At 41.0% G+C, this 17,117-nt stretch overlaps 1 protein-coding gene across 1 annotated transcript in view; it reads left to right on the top strand.

Annotated features, from left to right (window-relative positions):
• MPZL1 (myelin protein zero like 1) overlaps positions 1-17,117 on the top strand; it is a gene marked incomplete at its 3' end in the record, with an annotated part of 32,520 nt that overhangs the window by 5,154 nt on the left and 10,249 nt on the right. The window contains exons 2-3 of the mRNA XM_079537167.1: positions 10,498-10,658; positions 12,202-12,415. Coding sequence (XP_079393293.1) covers positions 10,498-10,658; positions 12,202-12,415 — 375 coding nt within the window. The remainder of the gene's footprint in view (positions 1-10,497; positions 10,659-12,201; positions 12,416-17,117) is intronic.

Raw genomic sequence — 17,117 nt, forward strand, 5'->3', positions numbered from 1 at the left:
TTTCTTTTGGTTTTGTAGTCACGCTGACACAGGTTGTAAGTAGTTATTAGCTTACTGAATTTGCTACCAAGTTTGGTTAGCAAGTAGTGAAAGATTAGGGTGAGCAAGCATCAGTGGAGGTGGTACAGGATAGAGTCTGCAGAGAGCTTTAAGTTTGCTCGAGCTATTGAAAGTAAGTCTTCCGTCATACCAGAACAGATTGGCCTTGTCCAATCCTGCTAGCTGCAGGTTGGTAATCAGTTGGATGACTTAGTTTCTGTGCTGCTAGTGCTAGATTTTCTCAGAGTATCAGCAGTTCACAACATGGTTGTGTTTCTATTTCTTAAAACCACCTGAATACCATTTCATTTCAACTGTACTAGTACCTAGTGCTGACCTAGAATGGAGGCAGTTGTTCCAGCCAGTGACAAATACCTTTGCTGTCTGTGCCTTGAATTCTTTTTATTTCCAACTTCTGATCCATAATATTGTTTGTTAGTAGACATTGCGACAGTTTTAGTGGATTGCTGTAATAATTCTTAAGAAATGTTTGTGATGATGGGATTCTTTCTTCAATATCTCTGTCACATGTTGAGCATATGTACTCAGTTTCTCTCAGTTCTGTAGTTAAACAAACTTAGAGTTCTTTTTTTGTGGGAGAAGACCACTGTGTTTCAAGGAGACTCTTTTAAGGTATATTGTTTATCTTGTTCTCTGTTGCTCTTCTTTAATCTTAGTTCCTATTTTCATGAACCTTTTCTTGTGCGCAGGGATAATCTGCTGTGTTTGCTAGCAGCTGTGTTAGTATTGCATGATTAGAGGTAAAATAGTTGTTATCAGCTGTTCCAGATACCCTTTGCACTTTAAGTAAGTTTACTCGTCTCTTTAGGTCTTTAATTGTTTCGGTTTGACTTGGTCAACAAAAACTGTTTACTTGAACTTGAACTCCTGTAAACTGAGTTGGTAACGGAAGGAAAACCACGTAAGGTTGGAAAGCGTCCCACTCTCTGGCATAGGCAGGGAAGTATATTGCCTTGTGATCCGTGGGGAAAAATTACTAGAGTGGGGCTAGATATTATCGCCTTGTATGCTAAATACGGATCTGCCCAAACCTGACATATGACTGGTTGTGTAACTGTGGAACATGAAGCAGTTCAACAGCAATACTTGTTTGTGGGAACTCTGGGCCTTCACAAGCATCTACATTCTTATACTTTCCAAGTTGAGGGAGTGGTACAGTAGAGAAAGAAATCTGTGGCCTATCTTGCAAGGGAGCTCAGGCACTCTGCTGTTTCTCATGTCCATAGTTGCTTGTTACAAGTGTGATCTGGAGATGTAAATCTGGCAGGAGTTCTTCTGCTGCCCCTTTGTGAAATAACGTATAGCTCTGCATAATATGAAAGAAACTACCTGAAAAACCAAGCTTGTAGAAGCTGGTACCAATACGACTGTAAGACTTGTCTGTAAGTTCTGTCAAATAGGTACACAGAGATATGCAGGGCAAAGTGACACAGTTATTGACAGCTTTGACAGTGTTACCGCAGCCTGCCTAAGGCTTTCAGCAAAACCTTATTTCTTCCACTTGAGATAAAATGCAGTGATTTTTCACTTTTTCTCTCATCTTTGAGACAGGCAGAGCCCAACTGACTGTGCACAGAGGCCAACAGAAAGCGAATGTGTTAGCAGCTGTTCTTCTGGGCCCATATCTGCTTGGGGGATGATCATTCATTCCCAGCAGCAAGTCAGTGGTAGTAGGTGTTCATAGGCAAGGTGTCAGCAGCATTTCTGCTGCTCAGAGCTGTTAGGGTGCCGCAGGACTGGCTGTGCTACCAAAGGCAGGAAACTCTCTTTCTTTAGTGCATTGAAGTACTTGGTGAGAAAGGAAACCTGAGAAACTGCTGCAGCACTGATGGTTTTCTGGTGGTTGATGATTCAGAGTAGAGCTAGGTGGTTCTCCCCTCCTTTGAGGCAGCTGCACTTAGTATTTGCTGCTTTGAAACTTAGGCATTAGGAGTGGTTGGTATGATTTTTGTCTGGTCATCCTTTCTGTAGCTGATTTTGCTTTGTGTTCTGTATGAATATATTAAGTATTCTGTCCAGATTTAGGCTAGAGGCTACCATGCTGCCGTGTGAGGTAAGGCCTGGCCCAGCAGCCAACAGGGCAGTGCTTTGGGTGCAGCTTGGGGAAGAAAGGGCAAAACATCATCTGGCAGGCAGGGGACAGGGGCGCAGAGTGAGAAACTGCCCTGCAGGCACCTGAGGAAGAGAAGGCAGAGGAGGTGCCACAGGCATTGGAGCAGAGATGCCCCTGCAGCAAAAATTGTGGAAGAAAGTATGATGGAGCTGGTATTTCCCTACATCTTGTGGAGGAGACCATGGAAGAGGAGATATGCACATTGTGGCCCACAAAGGAGTGCAAGCAGAAGCAGCTTCTCCTGAAGAATCACAGCCCGTGGGAAGGACCTGTGCTTTTATTGGGGAAAAAGTGTGAGGAGGAAGGAGTGGCAGAGAGAAGCCATTATGGGTTGATGGTAAACCTTCTATCTGCCACAGGCTGCATGGGGGGGGAGAATTGGAAATAAGTGAGTGAAAGTGAGCTTGATTTTTTTTTTTTTTTTTTTTTTTTTTTTCCTCCTACTCACAATCCATCTTTTAATACAATTTATTGCAAATTAAAATAACTTTCCCCAGGTCAAATGTGTTTTGCCTGTGATAGTAAATGGTAAGTGATCACCCTGTTTTTATCTCCACCCATGAGCTTTTTCATCTTATTTTCTCCCTCTGTCCTATTTGGTAAGCAGGAGTGAGAGATTGGGTGTCTGGGAGCCAGGTAGATTCAACCCAACAAAGTGATGTGCAGTAATATGTATATAGGATTATACATGCATATATGCATTTTTATATCTATACACTCAATGAGACTTCAGGTAACACCATGATGGATTTCTGGTGTGGAGGTGATTGGGCAGTCTGTTCTTTCTTATACCAAGGTATATGGCTTCTTAATATTTGTATGTTCTTCTTAGGAAATACAGCATGTTTTGGCTGTATTTCCTTAGGAAATACAGCATGTTTTGGCATATTGGCTGGAATGGCCTACATGGATTTTTCTTCTGTGTTAAGACTAAACTGCATCAATGAATTCTTCATGTGGAAGTTTGATCCCACATCTGGATACTTCAGCAGATCTCAGAGGAGTTATTTGGGCTTGTCTGCTCCTAGCTGTTGAGACCATCAAAGATAGGATTGCTCCAGCACATGTCTTATTGAAAAGGAGGTAATGATGGCCTATGGAGAAATAGGTGCCTATAATTGTAGTAGGGAAGTATAACTTTGTGCTGCCTTTCTCAAACATGTTGTAGGGAGCTGACTGCTGTTGTTTCTTGGTGGTTGTATGTGAAGACGTTTTAGTATGAAGAATAACTAAATGTCATGAAACTGTAGTTTGAGAGAGATGTCAACAGTGGACTATGTTTCACAATGACGTTGTTTCTTAATGAAAACACTCTTTAGCAAGTGTGTATCGTTTTTTGTGACTTATGACCTCCTAATCACTAGAAAATCTCACATCCTCTTTTCCTCCTGGAAAATTACAGCTGCTAGTGAAGCAGTTATAAACATACAGATATGTTGACTTATTTTGGTTTTATCAAGACCTTTAAATGTGAGCCGTTGAGTCTGCTGTATTAATGCATCCATTCCTATCTTCTTGATTCATGGCTCTGTTGTCAACTTGTTACCTGTTGCAGCCTGCCTGAATTTTTAAAAATCCTTCTTTCATCAGACTTTTTGATTATTTCCTGATCTTTCATCCATAAGAGACATTATTTATAATTGAAACTCGACATCTTTAAGATAAATGAAGCAATTTGTTTGTATTAATTAGTAAACTGATGACTAGTCATTTCAGGAGGAGGACAACGTATTTCAGAAACTGTCGCATCTATTGGTGGTCTGATAAAAGTTTCCACTTTGACTGTATTAGTACTTGTGGAATAAAATGCCTATGATTACAGCTTTAGTTTGTGTTGTAATTTTGTTGGCACTCCTAGTGATCAAGCTGAGTTGGATCCAGAGGAATCAAGTTTATTTTGGTATGTTCATAGCCTTAATTAACAGAACTTTTTCAGTGGGTCGGTGATCTCTGCGCAGACTGGTTTCTAAAAGACTTCCAACTATGTATTAATTAGTGTAAACTTTCAGTGTCAAGAAAAACTTTCCTTGTGAAGTATTACCAAGCTCTATTTTCAGCTACTGCCTAGCACAGCAGGTGCCCTATATTTGTATACAAAATTGTACAAGAAAAACATGAAAAATCAAATCTTGCCCTAATGGTGTGGTTTTTTTTGTTTTTTTTTTTTTTTTTTTTCCCATTAACCATCATGAAGAAAGTGTGAGCAATCAGGATACAAAGCAAAAGGGGGAAAACAAAACAAAATAAAAAAAACAACAGCTTAAGTGAACATTTATTTCTAAGCACTGCCAGCTTGGTCACTGTTAGGTTTGTGCAGGTGCTGTTGCCAAATGTTTGGAGGCGTTTTAAGAGAGCTTGAAGGAAGTGAAATAAGCTTGCAGTGTTTAAGCAGATCCTCCAAATTGTTAGGGACATTGGCTATCAGAAGGAATAAGAATGCAGTTTTGAACATGGAGAGCAGTATAAGACAAGGGCAGGTATCCAGACTTTGACCTGTTAGATAACTAGTCACACACATAAGGGTTCTTGCACAGATTTGGTTCCCATCATGTATGACTTGGTCTCGACTGACCTGGACAAAGATCCCAGAGGGAATGGCTGCAGGGACATCACCCTCAGTGTGCTGTAGTGAGTGGTTAGCCACCTTCTCCATTGAAGTGTACCCCATTTGGAAGGTGTTGGTGAAGCTCAATTAACAGTGTCATACTGCAATCTTATCAGAGTATTCTCTGATGAATACTGTACGCTTGATGGCCTCACCGGAAGTTGAATAGTTAACCATAATTTGTTTAACTAACTAGGTGCAAACTCTTGTGGTTAAGAATGCTTGTCTGCTATCCGTTCCGAATGACTTCATCTTCCTATACTTTGCTGCTGGGTAAATGTAAAGGATTCCTTCATGTAGGTGGTTTCAGAGCAATACATCGCTCCACTCATAATAATATCAGTGCTGACATATGCATGCCAGGGGTTTGTGTTCTGAATCAGGACTGAAATAGCTGAAAACATGCAACTCTTTCCCTAGCTTTGTATATCCTGTGGCAAACATGCTGCAGTGTTATTACAATGGAACCTAGAAGCTCTGAGTCTTTGAATCTGCTTTAGCTGCCGTAGTACCTTCAGAGTTAGGAAGGTCTTGTTCATTTACAGCAAGTAAAGTGAAACAATGCCTAGTCAGTAAAGTTGGTAGATGGAGATACTCTGTAACAGTGTCATGCTTGTTCTGGTGTGTGTATGGCAAGCTCTGCGTCTCCTGCCATCAATTTGTAGCAGAAAATTGTGGTCTTGTGTATGTGATATCTTCCTAATGTTACCCTTGAAGCAGTTAGTATTCAGTTCCCAATGATTATATTATTAGTGTTGTTCTTTTTCAGTAGAACAAAATAGCATTTGGGATGGTGTGCTTGATATTGTGACTCTCCAGCTGTCTTTGCTATGTATTGACTGATTCAAGTCTGCCAGATGCCGTGCTTCTATTTTACCAATGGCACAGCTTTTTCTTTTTTACTTTTCCCCCTCCTTCTTCTAGTCTTTTACTTTACAGTGAGGTCATTTAGTCACTAGATAGAAACAATGCCTTCGGCGTTCTTGTTGCCTGGATGTCAGCTGGTTGGTGCTGAGGGTAGTGTTTGGGGAACATGAGCAATGATTGCTCCTTATGGTAACCTCAGCTCACGTTCAAAGCTCAGGACATCAGTAGTAACATCCTGCTGTGGTAACTGAATGTTCAGCTTTTAAGCTCTGGTACGCAGTGAATATATCCATTCTGTGCAGAAGAAGCCAGTCAGGATCCTTCCTTCCTTTTTGTGCTTCTGGGGATTCAGTGGCCAGAGGCAAAAGCTACCTACTAGATAGCTGATGCAGGTGTTGTTGATCCTACCCTAAATAAGAACTGCTAGGAAATGGGCCATGAGACGCTTCCTGTGAGAAGTTTGTGAGATGGTTTATATTTCTGTAAAAATGGAAAGGCAGAAAGATGTAGATAAGCTTGCAATTGAAATAACTTATAGAAAATAATCACAGTATCTATTGACAGAAGCCCAGAAGTACTCCTCAAATCCAGAGCAAAATGTATCTTTGTTATTGTACAAAGTGGAGTTCTTGGACTACTGTCAGCTGTGCAGGTGGCTGGAAACTCTGAAAGACTTGGGAAGTTTCATCTATGCCCTCTTACTGAAGAACAGTGAAAAACACTGTTCAGGTTGAGTCAGAGAGGCATGTGGCTCTGGTCCATGGTGATAAACCATGGTGATAAATGCAGTGGTAGAAGGCTCTGGGGGAAGAAATGTGCTGTGCTTTACAGCACATTGTCAGTGTGAACTGACAATTTAGCAATGACAAAGATGTTGGACTGAGATTATTTGAACAGAGAAGACAGACCCTGAGCAGAGAAGGTCTGAGTAGCCAGTGCAGTGCTGGCGATTGAACGTGTTCTGCAGTGAGATCCAGATGCAAGCTACTGAGGGAAGAGATGTGAAAATAGCCTTGATGCAGGATGAAGGTCCAATTTGGGAACAATAAGAAGGGATAGGATGCAAGGATGGAGGAAGAGCATCTTATCCTATTTGAGGAATAGAAGAGTTGCCTGGGAAAGAAGATGGAGCACTGGTCCCAAGGCTTGGCAGGGGATGAGCCATTGGACTTTGGATTTGAAGTATTTTCACTGGAGTGTGGTGGCTGAGAGTTTAATTTTTGAGGATTGATGTAATCAGAGTAAAACAACTCCAGCAATGCTAGAGAGAGGAAAATAAATGATGGAAGAGGAGGCCCATTTAGAGGATTGGTGGGAAAAAGCACATTTCTGTTGAGAGGAATTAAAGCAATTGAAGGTTAGAAGAGGTGTTCAGATGCAAATACTGGGACTTCAGGAATTTGGAAAAGATGGTAGGATAAATGAGGTTTGGTGGGAGAAGAGCAAATAATGCATGTTTATGTTTGCCCTACTTGGCTTGCAGAGCTTCCATTCCTCAGGCTGTGCTCTCTCTGATGGTGTCCTGATATTTTTTTTTTTTCTTCTTAAATAAAATTAAAGCTCAGAAAGCGTGAGGAGTGGGACCAGTAGATAAATGTGATTGGAATATGACTCCAAATTCAACTCTCTCCAACTGAAGTATTTAAATAGATAAAAGATATGGAAAAGGTATGTCAGTCTGGTCAAAGTGGAAAGAGAAGGTGAGAATCTAGGGATGGAGATTATCCATGTGGTTTTATGGCAGGGGAGATGAAGGAGTTCAAGGTAGTGGGAACTGCTACTGTATATACCCAAACTGCTACTGTATACCCAAAAGTATAAGTGGAGGGCTAAGAGTGAACAAATACCAAACACTGTGGCCTTTTTACTACTTCCAAGTTGTCATGTCTCCTGCTATAAGACAGCAGGGGGAAGAAAACAATGTTCTAGTGATGTGTGCTGAAGGAGCAAATGATGAGTGACCTTTTTATTTATTCATTTTTGGGCACCTCAGTACAGAAAGGACATTGAGGTGCTGGAGCAGGCCCAAAAAAGGGCAACAAGGCTTGTGAAGGGCTTGGAGAATGTGCCCTGTGAGGAGAGACTGAAGGAACTGGGGCTGTTTAATCTGGGGAAAAGGAGGCTGAGGGGAGACCTTATTGCTCTCTTCCAATATCTGAAAGGTGCTTATAGCAAGAGCAGGGTTGGTCTCTTCTCACTGGTAACAGGATGAGGGGAAATGGCCTCAAGTTGTGCCAGGGTAAGTTTAGTTTGGATAACAGGAAACGCTTCTTTACAGAAAGTGTTGTTAAGCACTGAAATAGGCTCCCCAGGGAGGTGGTTGAGTCACCATCCCTGGATGTGTTTAAAAACCCTTTGGATGTGGTGCTCAGGGACATGATTTAGCGGAGGGTTGTTAGTTAGGGTAGTATGGTTAGATTGTGGTTGGACTTGATGATCTTTAAGGCCTGTTCCAACCTGAGTGATTCTGTGCTGGGGGAAGGGAGAGAATGAGCAAAGAAAGTTGTGAAGTTGAGACAACAAGTGGAAAGTAAAAACTAAACTGTCTGTAAAGTCCCTGAACAAGTTATTACATAGTTCCTGCCTTTCTGACTGTAGGAAGAAGTTGGATTTCTTTACTACATTTCTCTCACGTGTTGTTACTAAGTTAGAACAGGGATTTCTTTAGAAGCTGATCTGTGCTTCCCACTCCCTGTTTGTGGCAAGGAGTTCTCTGTACCACGTACAAGCAGACAATGTCTGTGCAGACTATTTGTCCTCCTACATAAATGCTGAGGGCATCTTGCTTGTTTTGCGCTTGAAAGGAAGACTTGTTCTGTGGCTTGGACTCAAAACAATGAATTATTTTTTTCTCCTCCACTCCATTAGCTGGAAAAAATACATAAAGCACAGCAGCTCTGAGTTCATTTAATGGAATGGCTAGAAGCCTTTGTATGTTCCAAACAAATATTTGGTAATTATTTTACAAAAGAATATTTTTTGGCTCACAGAATACGTACAAGAGAAAAAAGCTCTTGATGAAAATTCCCCTCCCTTAGGGTGCTGTTTCTCTTTCACTTATTTGAAATAAGAGCAATGGTGACAGGGTAGTCACAAGAATCGGGGATAACCTGATGGGACTGAAGAGAGTGAATCTGAGGAGTGAACAGAATGGCCTTTGAATAGCAATGTAAATGAATGGTGGCTTCTTCTGTTTTTGGTTACTGTAATTAAATCAGCACGCTTAATTCTTCCACCCTTGCAGTGCTTACATGCTCATTCCATGTCGCCTGGGCACGTGCTGTGCCTCACCCTTGTTTGCAGTGCCAGTTGAGTGAGAGACAGCAGTTCCTTACAAAGCCTTGCACGTACTGATTGCTTGGTTTACCCAGCTGGCCAGGGTGTTTTCATCTCCTTCATTGTTCAGTGATTTCACAGATTGAATGACCACTTCCAGAGCCTGCATATGGCCTGCCATGCAGGGCCAGCTGCCATTACCTGCTGTGCTTGTGGCCCTTTTCTGCAGTCGGTCAGAGGGACTTGCCCATTAGTCACGGGGTGAGGGAGGGACTGAATGGTACAGCTTGTGCAGGTTTTGTTCCTTGGCAAACCAGGCTCACAGTTTCATGTGTAAAAGTTGGTTTCTAAAATCTCTCTATGGAGTATAGGCTTAGCTTAGTTTTAAGCCCTGATTAAAAACAACTCAGTTTATGACAATAGGTACCTCCTTAGGATGATTGTATTGCTTGAAAGAAGCTTGCTATCAAACTCCCAAAGATTACTGAGCTGGTAGCTGTCATTGACTAAAAGCATAAAACCCATCATTTAAGGACTAAAGTGGGTGTCCTGGTGTTTGCTTTTAAAACTGCCTACAACTGTGATCTTTCTTTTCAATTGGCTACTTTGAGAACTAGTTTATTCAAGTTAATAAATCAAGATACTGAACTGACAGGAAGGCATGCTTTCCACCTATAGTAAGAAAGTAAGGCCCTTTAGGATGTTATAGCCTAAAAACATAAGAACCTCATGATTAGAAGAAGCTTGCTTGTATTGTCTCTCCACTTAAACCTGAACAGTGCCTTTGCAGTCTTGAACTATGCCAGATGAAGAATATATTAACCAATTTTTTTCACATCCTGAAGAACTTCACGTACTATGTAGAGGAATACCACTGGTACAATCATGAAATTAACCTTGTGATTGTAGTCTGTTGGCTGCTTTGACTGTACGTATTCCTCATGATGGAAAGAAATCAAGCTTCTGGAGTGTACATGGGTGATAATTTTTTTTTTTTTTTTTTTTTTTTTTTTCTTGAGGTCTTGAACATGAAGACCTTGAGGCATGCCAGAGAGTAGAATCAAGTAGCATAGCTGAGAGCCAGAGAAGTTCACTGTTCAGCTTGGTGGAGGTGAGCTTTTGTTCCACCTACAGCTGAGAGAAGCTGAAGAGATAGGAAACAAGATGTGAGCTGGAGAGGAAACTGAGTAATAGCTGGGATCAAGATATTAGTTCCTCCAGTGGGTCTTATTTATTATAGTCTCTGCTGACAGCCAGTAGGGAAGAGTGCAAATGCGTCCTTTGCACTATACAAATGATTTCCATAAACTGTTGTAGAGGAAACATCTGTGGATGGAAAACATCCTGTAACAGATAATACACGGAAAGAGTAGTGAACTGACCTGCTGTATACTTGCTTGTATTGTAAGTATAATGCACTGCCTCTGCACATGCTTGCAGAGTTGTTGCTGTCTCTTTGCAATTTTCCCCTAAAAAGTGGTGTGATACAAACAGTTACTGCTGCAACTTCCTGACTCTCAAACAGCACTGATGCCTCTTGTTTTACTTTTTTCTTCTCTTTACCTTTTCTATACAGTCAAAGTATCGGCAGTAGAAGTCACCACACCAGAGGAGATATTTGTGGAGAATGAAACAGACGTAAAGCTTCCATGCACATTTACATCCGTGGAGGTGATCAGCAGTGCAGCATCTGTTTCTTGGAGTTTTCAACCAGAAGGAGCAGCAACTCGTATCTCAGTAAGGAATGGCTGTACGGAACCTAGCGGGGGTGGGAGGCTGTGAAACTATGCAGAGATCTGCTTGGTTTTAAAGGCAGTAAATGTGGATTGAAGCCTTCTTTCATGTGTCTTGTCTCTATCACTCTGATTTCAGTGTGGCTTTATTTTGTTGTTTAAGAGCTGCTTAAGAGTATTGCAACATGCTCGATCTTGGCAAAGGCTGGGGCATGCAGCAGCTCTAAAAGGTACTAGTAGTTTTTCAGTCAGAGGAGCAGTATGTTGAAGTGGCAGCCGTATAGAGGAAGTAGATGAGCATCTGGGAATCTTAGAAATTCTGTATCCTCCTGTACTTGGAAATGAACTGTGAAACTGCTCGTGTAATCCGAATTACCACTATTATAGTGTTATGTATTGTACATATTGCTTATTTTCTGCATTTGTTCTGCTTAATTTCCCTTTAAAAGGGTTTCTAGTACCAGACTCCCTAGTTTCAGAGTGGACAACCTTCAGATCAAGGTAGGAACAGGTAAAAAGATGGGAGATGGCTTGGATGGAAAGAGGACTAGCTTATAGCCAGTTTCTTCTGTGGAACAGGAACTCCTTTATAAGGAGAGCTGTAGAAAGAGGAAGTTGGAATATAGTCCTAGATTTCTTTAGCCATGCTACAGAAGCTGAACTGTGGAGAACTCAGATTGAGCTTTAGTCAAGCTAAGATTGTTTCATTCTCTTTCAGAATGTGAAATAAAGAATGAATAATCTCCTGTAATACAGCCTTGATCACTCTCTAAGGTCATGTCCAATGCTTAAGCATCCCATATGTCTGAAAGCAGACCGCTATCCTGTAGAGCTCCTCTACTGCTGTAACTTATACATTTGGACAGGTATAATGAGAAAAGGTGCAGTTTCTCCTTAAAAGATTTTTTTTTTTTTTTATTCAGCTTTAAGGACTTAGCTGTTTTCTGATTTTTAGGTGACTATATTTAATCACCTTAAAGGTTTCTGGAACAGAGCTAGATGCACTCTAAATTGCTAGTGGAGTATTCTGGGAAACAGAGGGGAGGAAGGTATTGTCTGTTAATTAAGCTATACTGTGATTTTGAGTCACACACACAGCAACACACAAGATAAAGATAGGAAACTTGGTATCCTTTTCCTGCTAGGCCAAGCAAGGTTTCCTTTGCCTGAAAGACAGATGGCTGTGATCCAGAATAGTTCTATACTGTAATTATCCCCAGTTTACTAATATTTTTCTCTTCTCTTCTCTTTGTCTGGCAAATCCTATGTCCTCAAAAATGGGAGAAAGGAAGAACAAAGAAAACCAAACCCTGCAGTCTATTATGATAGTATAATTGAGGTGTAAGCCATAGCATTTGTTACATGATTAAGATGCAACAAGCCAAATTAATGTGAGGCAGGAGGCAAAACGAAAGAAAAACGTAAAATCTGTAATACTAGCTGAGTATTGTATAGTGAATTCTAGGATAGTGCTGTAACAGCAAGAAAGTATAGTATGTCCATAGTATCTAATTGAATTGTTCTTATCCTCTTTTCCTTGACTACAGTTTTTCTATTACTCTAATGGAAAGCCGTACACTGGAAAGGACATACCATTTAAAGACAGGGTCACTTGGGCTGGAGATCTTAACAAGAAAGACGCTTCTATCAGTATATCAAACATGCAGTTCCAGGACAATGGCACTTACATTTGTGATGTCAAGAATCCACCTGATATTGTTGTCAAACCAGGAGAAATCCGGCTTAGAGTTGTGGAGAAAGGTATTCATCCTCTGTGATTTGATTTTATATTTTTTCCCTCTTCTGTACTTGTTTCACTTTTCTTGGGGGGGGAGGAACCGTGTTTTTTTTTTAGTTTTGGAACCCATGAAATATGTGTACTAAAGAATGTGGGGAGAGCTGGAGGGAGAAATTTGCCCTGAGCATCTAGTGATAGGCAATGAGATATGACTATATTCCATACAAAGGTGTTTGTGTTGGATGTGTGCTTAATCTCTTTCACACATATATTCCTATATTATCCATACTGACTCTAACAAACTGACAGTGCTGGCTACTTTCAGTCATTTAATTCTGTCTGTTGTTATTCAGTAACAGTTATCGCAGTTCAAGAGCACTTAGATTCCATATGTCAACTTGGCTCTTTATTTTCCCTGGCCACCCAAAACATATGGTTGTTCTACGTAAGCTGGAGGTCAGCCAAGGTATGACAGCTCCTGCAAAGAAACGGTTCTCACAGTCATCAGATTTCCAAATTTATATTTAATAACACGACAAATGTTGAATTCATAAATGACAGTGCTGATACTGCTATTCCACTAGATTTTAATATGTTGGAGGAAATAATCACGTGTATTCCCTAGTTTAGAATGATCCTGCTGCTATAAAAAGTTTATTTACTCTGTGTCCTGTAGGCAAGGTCTACATCTACCTCTTTTGCAGAGTAGCTCAAGTTGGATGAAACCTTTCGGAGGTCGCTTAGTGCTTTCTGTTTCGTAGAATTTTGAAATGTACATATAATAGGTCAGTTTATTTTCTTATACTGTACTAAAAGTCTATGAAGAAGCAATAAAGCAATGACTGGTTTGGCAAAGACAGTCTGTCTTGGCAAAGCCTGTTCATTTGTTTAATTTGAGTTAAAATCTGAAGACACTTCAGTACATTAATTCATCTGATATTTTTTTGTCAGACTTGCATGCTGGCTTCAGTGAGATAAGGAAAAATGAAGCCTGAGGATCATCTGTGAACAATCAAATGGAGTTTAGTATGCATGGATGACTCTGCGTTTCATAGAATCATAGAATATCCCAAGTTGGGAGGAAACCCCAGGGATCAGCAACTCCAACTCTTGACTCCACAATGGATCACCCAAAAAATCAGATCCTATATCTGACGGTGTTGTCCAGACACTTCTCGAAGTCTGGCAAGCTTGGTGCCATGACCACTGCCCTGGGGAGCCTGTTCCAGTGCCTGATCACCCTCTCAGTGAAGAACCTTTTCCTGATTATCTAACTTGACCCTCCCCTCACACAGCTCCATGCTGTTCCTTTGTGCCCTGTCTCTGTCACACAGAGCAGAGCTCAGCGCTGCCATTCTGCTCCCTGTGAGGGGCTGCAGCTGCCATGAGGCCTCCCCTCAGCTCCTCTGCTCTGTGCTGAACCAACCAGGGGACCTCAGCTGTTCCTCATGTGTCTTGCATTCTGAACCTTTCACTGTCTTTGTTACCCTCTTTTGGACACTCTGTAATAGTTTTATCTCCCTTTTTTGTACTGTGGTGCCCATGACAGTGGTCTGTGCACAAGTTGAGGCCACAATACTTTGTATCACATGGAACAGAATGCAACAATTCGGATTTTTTTGAACACCTGCAACACCTTGTAAACAGATTTTCAAACTGTAGGCCAATAGCTGTAGCTGTATCCTATTTTGCTTTCTGACTGTATATGAAAGTACTACTCATGTAATAGGTTGTAGCACATCCAGATCTGAGCTCATCTCTACTTTTGTACTTTTTTTCCACTTTATATAAATTTACTTGTTCTGAATTGTTTATCTGGTGTCGTAAATTATTCAAAGGCACTGTCATGGCTTAACCTGAGTAAGCAGTTTAGCCCTCCACAGCTGCTTGGTTCCCTCCTTCCCCTGCAGGGGGAAAGGGGGAAGGGAATTAGGAGGGCAAAGTTAGAAAACTTGTGGTTTGAGATCAAGACAGTTTCATAAGAAAGAAGAAAAATAAAAGGGGAAAAAACAACAACCTGCAACTAGGCAAATAAACTCAAGCTATGCACAGTGCGTTGTTCACTACTGCCTGACCAATGCCTAGCCAGTCCCGGAGCACCACCAGTTCTCCTGCTCAAGTTCTCCCTGGTTTTGTTGAGAATAATATTATATGGTACAGAATATTTTAACTGGTGGTGTCCTCTCTGGCTTCTTATGCACCCCCCAGTAGTCCCCCTAATGGGGCAGTGAGAGAAACTGTTATAAAACCCATGACTCTGTATAAGTACCGCTCAGCAACAACTGAAATATCATTGTATCGTTATTACTGTTTTCATTACAAATGTAAAGCATTGCACAATACCAGCTACTATGAAGAAACTCTACTCCAACCAAAATGAGGACAGTGTCCACCCCTTATTCCATATCATTTATGTCATGCCTGGGTACTGTGCTTTCCAATGCATCCCCCAGCAGCTACTAACAGCTACTGGACTCTAATACACAGTAAGGCAAACAAGCCCCATACGAGCATGGAGGCCTGCATACTAGCAGCTAAGCAGCTCTAGCATCTCTTTGGTCTTCACAATCCAATAAAATCTGTCATCATCTCAAAGGATTTAACTTGGCTAAGCAGCAAAGCACCACACAGCTGCTTGCTTGTTCTTCCTTGCCCAGTGAATGGAGAAAAAGAATTGGGAATCATGAGGGCAAAAGTTAGAAAGACAGCTTAATTAGATATGAAACCAACAACAGCAGCTTAAATAACCCAATCTTACAAGTGATGCACCACACAATTGCTTAGCACTAGCCAACTGCTACCCAGCCAGTCCACAAGCAATGATAGCACACCCAGCCATCTATCCAGTTCTATTGTTGAGTATGGCATTGTGTGGTACCAAATATTCCTTTGATCTATTTGGGTCAGCTACCCTGTAAATGCTCTACATGGTCACGCATACCTCACTCATTTAAATGATCATAGACCATAGATGCTTGGCTGGCTGTACGTTTTGGTTTAGTCATCTGATATATTGCTGTTGTTGGCTCAGCTGCTCAAAATTGCTAAGCTAATTGAGCTGATTTTCATTGCAGTGCCTCCCCAGCATTTGCTCAAACGGCTCTTTCAGCTACATTGGAAGGACCCTGTTGGTGAGGAGAGAAGGAAGGCTGTTGTTATGTTAGCATATGTGAATCTGGGAAGCACTATTATTCAAAGCCTAAATTATATGAATTTGTTGGCAATTCCAAGTCCTCTACATGAGGTTGTCCCCTACCTGTAACAGGAAGTTACTTAAAACAGTGCTTGACACAGCTTGTGTTATCTGGAAGCAGTCCATCTTTGATCTGAACTTTCATGAGAAGAATACTAGAATTGTTTTATGGAAATAGTTATACTTACCTTCATTTGAAAGCTTCAGTTTTATGAAATAGGGAAGAAACTAGTCCTACTAGCACATTTTCAGAGAAAATGGGATGCTTTGAATTAAGGTGATTTTTAGTGAAAAACATCCCTTGAACTACTGACTTTTTGACCATGAATTTACACATCAGCTTTGAAAGCTAACACTTAGGTATGTAGCTGGGACTGTCTTTTACAGTGAGATCATTGACTGCTCTGCAAATGTTTATGAGGAATTCATGTAAGTGCCGTACTGAAGAACATCAGAAAAGAAGGGGTAGGAGGCATAATTCTCCAAGTAAGCTATGTGGTCATGAAATTGTGTAAGCTTTTCTGTAGTCTGTAGGATTGTGTTGTGAAAGATAGTGAAGCCTCTATGTTCACATGCAAACAGTTGCATCTTGCAGCCTTTTAAAAGCTCTGTCAACAGAACTTCTTTCTTTGATCCAAATCCAGCCAACTGAGTCAAAGAAGCAACAAATCTGCCAGGTTAGAGGATGTCAACATTTTAATATCACTTTTTCAGCAGATAACACTATAGCTTTAGATTGCTACTTTCTTGTTATGAAAGTGTTTTTTGTTTTTGCTTTATTTTTCCCCCTTGAGTACTTGACAGGAGGTTGTCTGCTAACAGAAATACACGTCTCTTTTGATACTTCTGCAAACAAAAAAATTATCCCCTGGAAAGGGGAAGAAAAACAAAAACTGTGAACTCCTACTTCTTAAATGCCTCAAAATAAATATGTTTATCTTTGCATGAGGTTCAAATGCACTCTGTCTTCTGAAAAGCATTATTATTTGTAAGACTCTTCTCCTTCATGGCAGATGGATCTTTGGGTTACTAGAAAGTTCGTAAAAGAAAGGAGGTCTTCTTCTATGTTGTGGCGCTTACGTCTTCATCTTTAATTTCTTTCTAAAACTTGTTACAAACTGGTATCAAACACTGGAGAAAGCTAGGAAAGCTGCCAATAGGATACGCAGTCAGATGGGGGTATGTAGCAATTGGACAGATCAGTACATTGGGAAAGGCGTTACAGCAAAAGTGTGATGACACCTGGCACAAAAGAGAGGTGCTGTAAAGGAAGGAAAGAAGATTGCTCACCCTTATCAGAAGATTCTAGACTCACTTTTCACAGTTTTCAGAGGAAAACTTTTCCAAGAGGAAATCTTCCACTATGGCAGACAGCCTTTAAATGGGGTGTAAGAGAGGTGCAGCCAGGCTCCACCCCTTCTGGTCACACAGCTGAATTGCCTTCACCTGTGCTCTCCGGGATGACCAGGTCCTTTCCCTGGGTGATCAATCAGTGATTTAGGCCATGATTCAACAGTTGCCACACAGGGTAT

This window comes from Tetrao urogallus, assembly GCF_951394365.1.
Source record: "Tetrao urogallus genome assembly, chromosome: 1".
NCBI lineage: Eukaryota > Metazoa > Chordata > Aves > Galliformes > Phasianidae > Tetrao > Tetrao urogallus.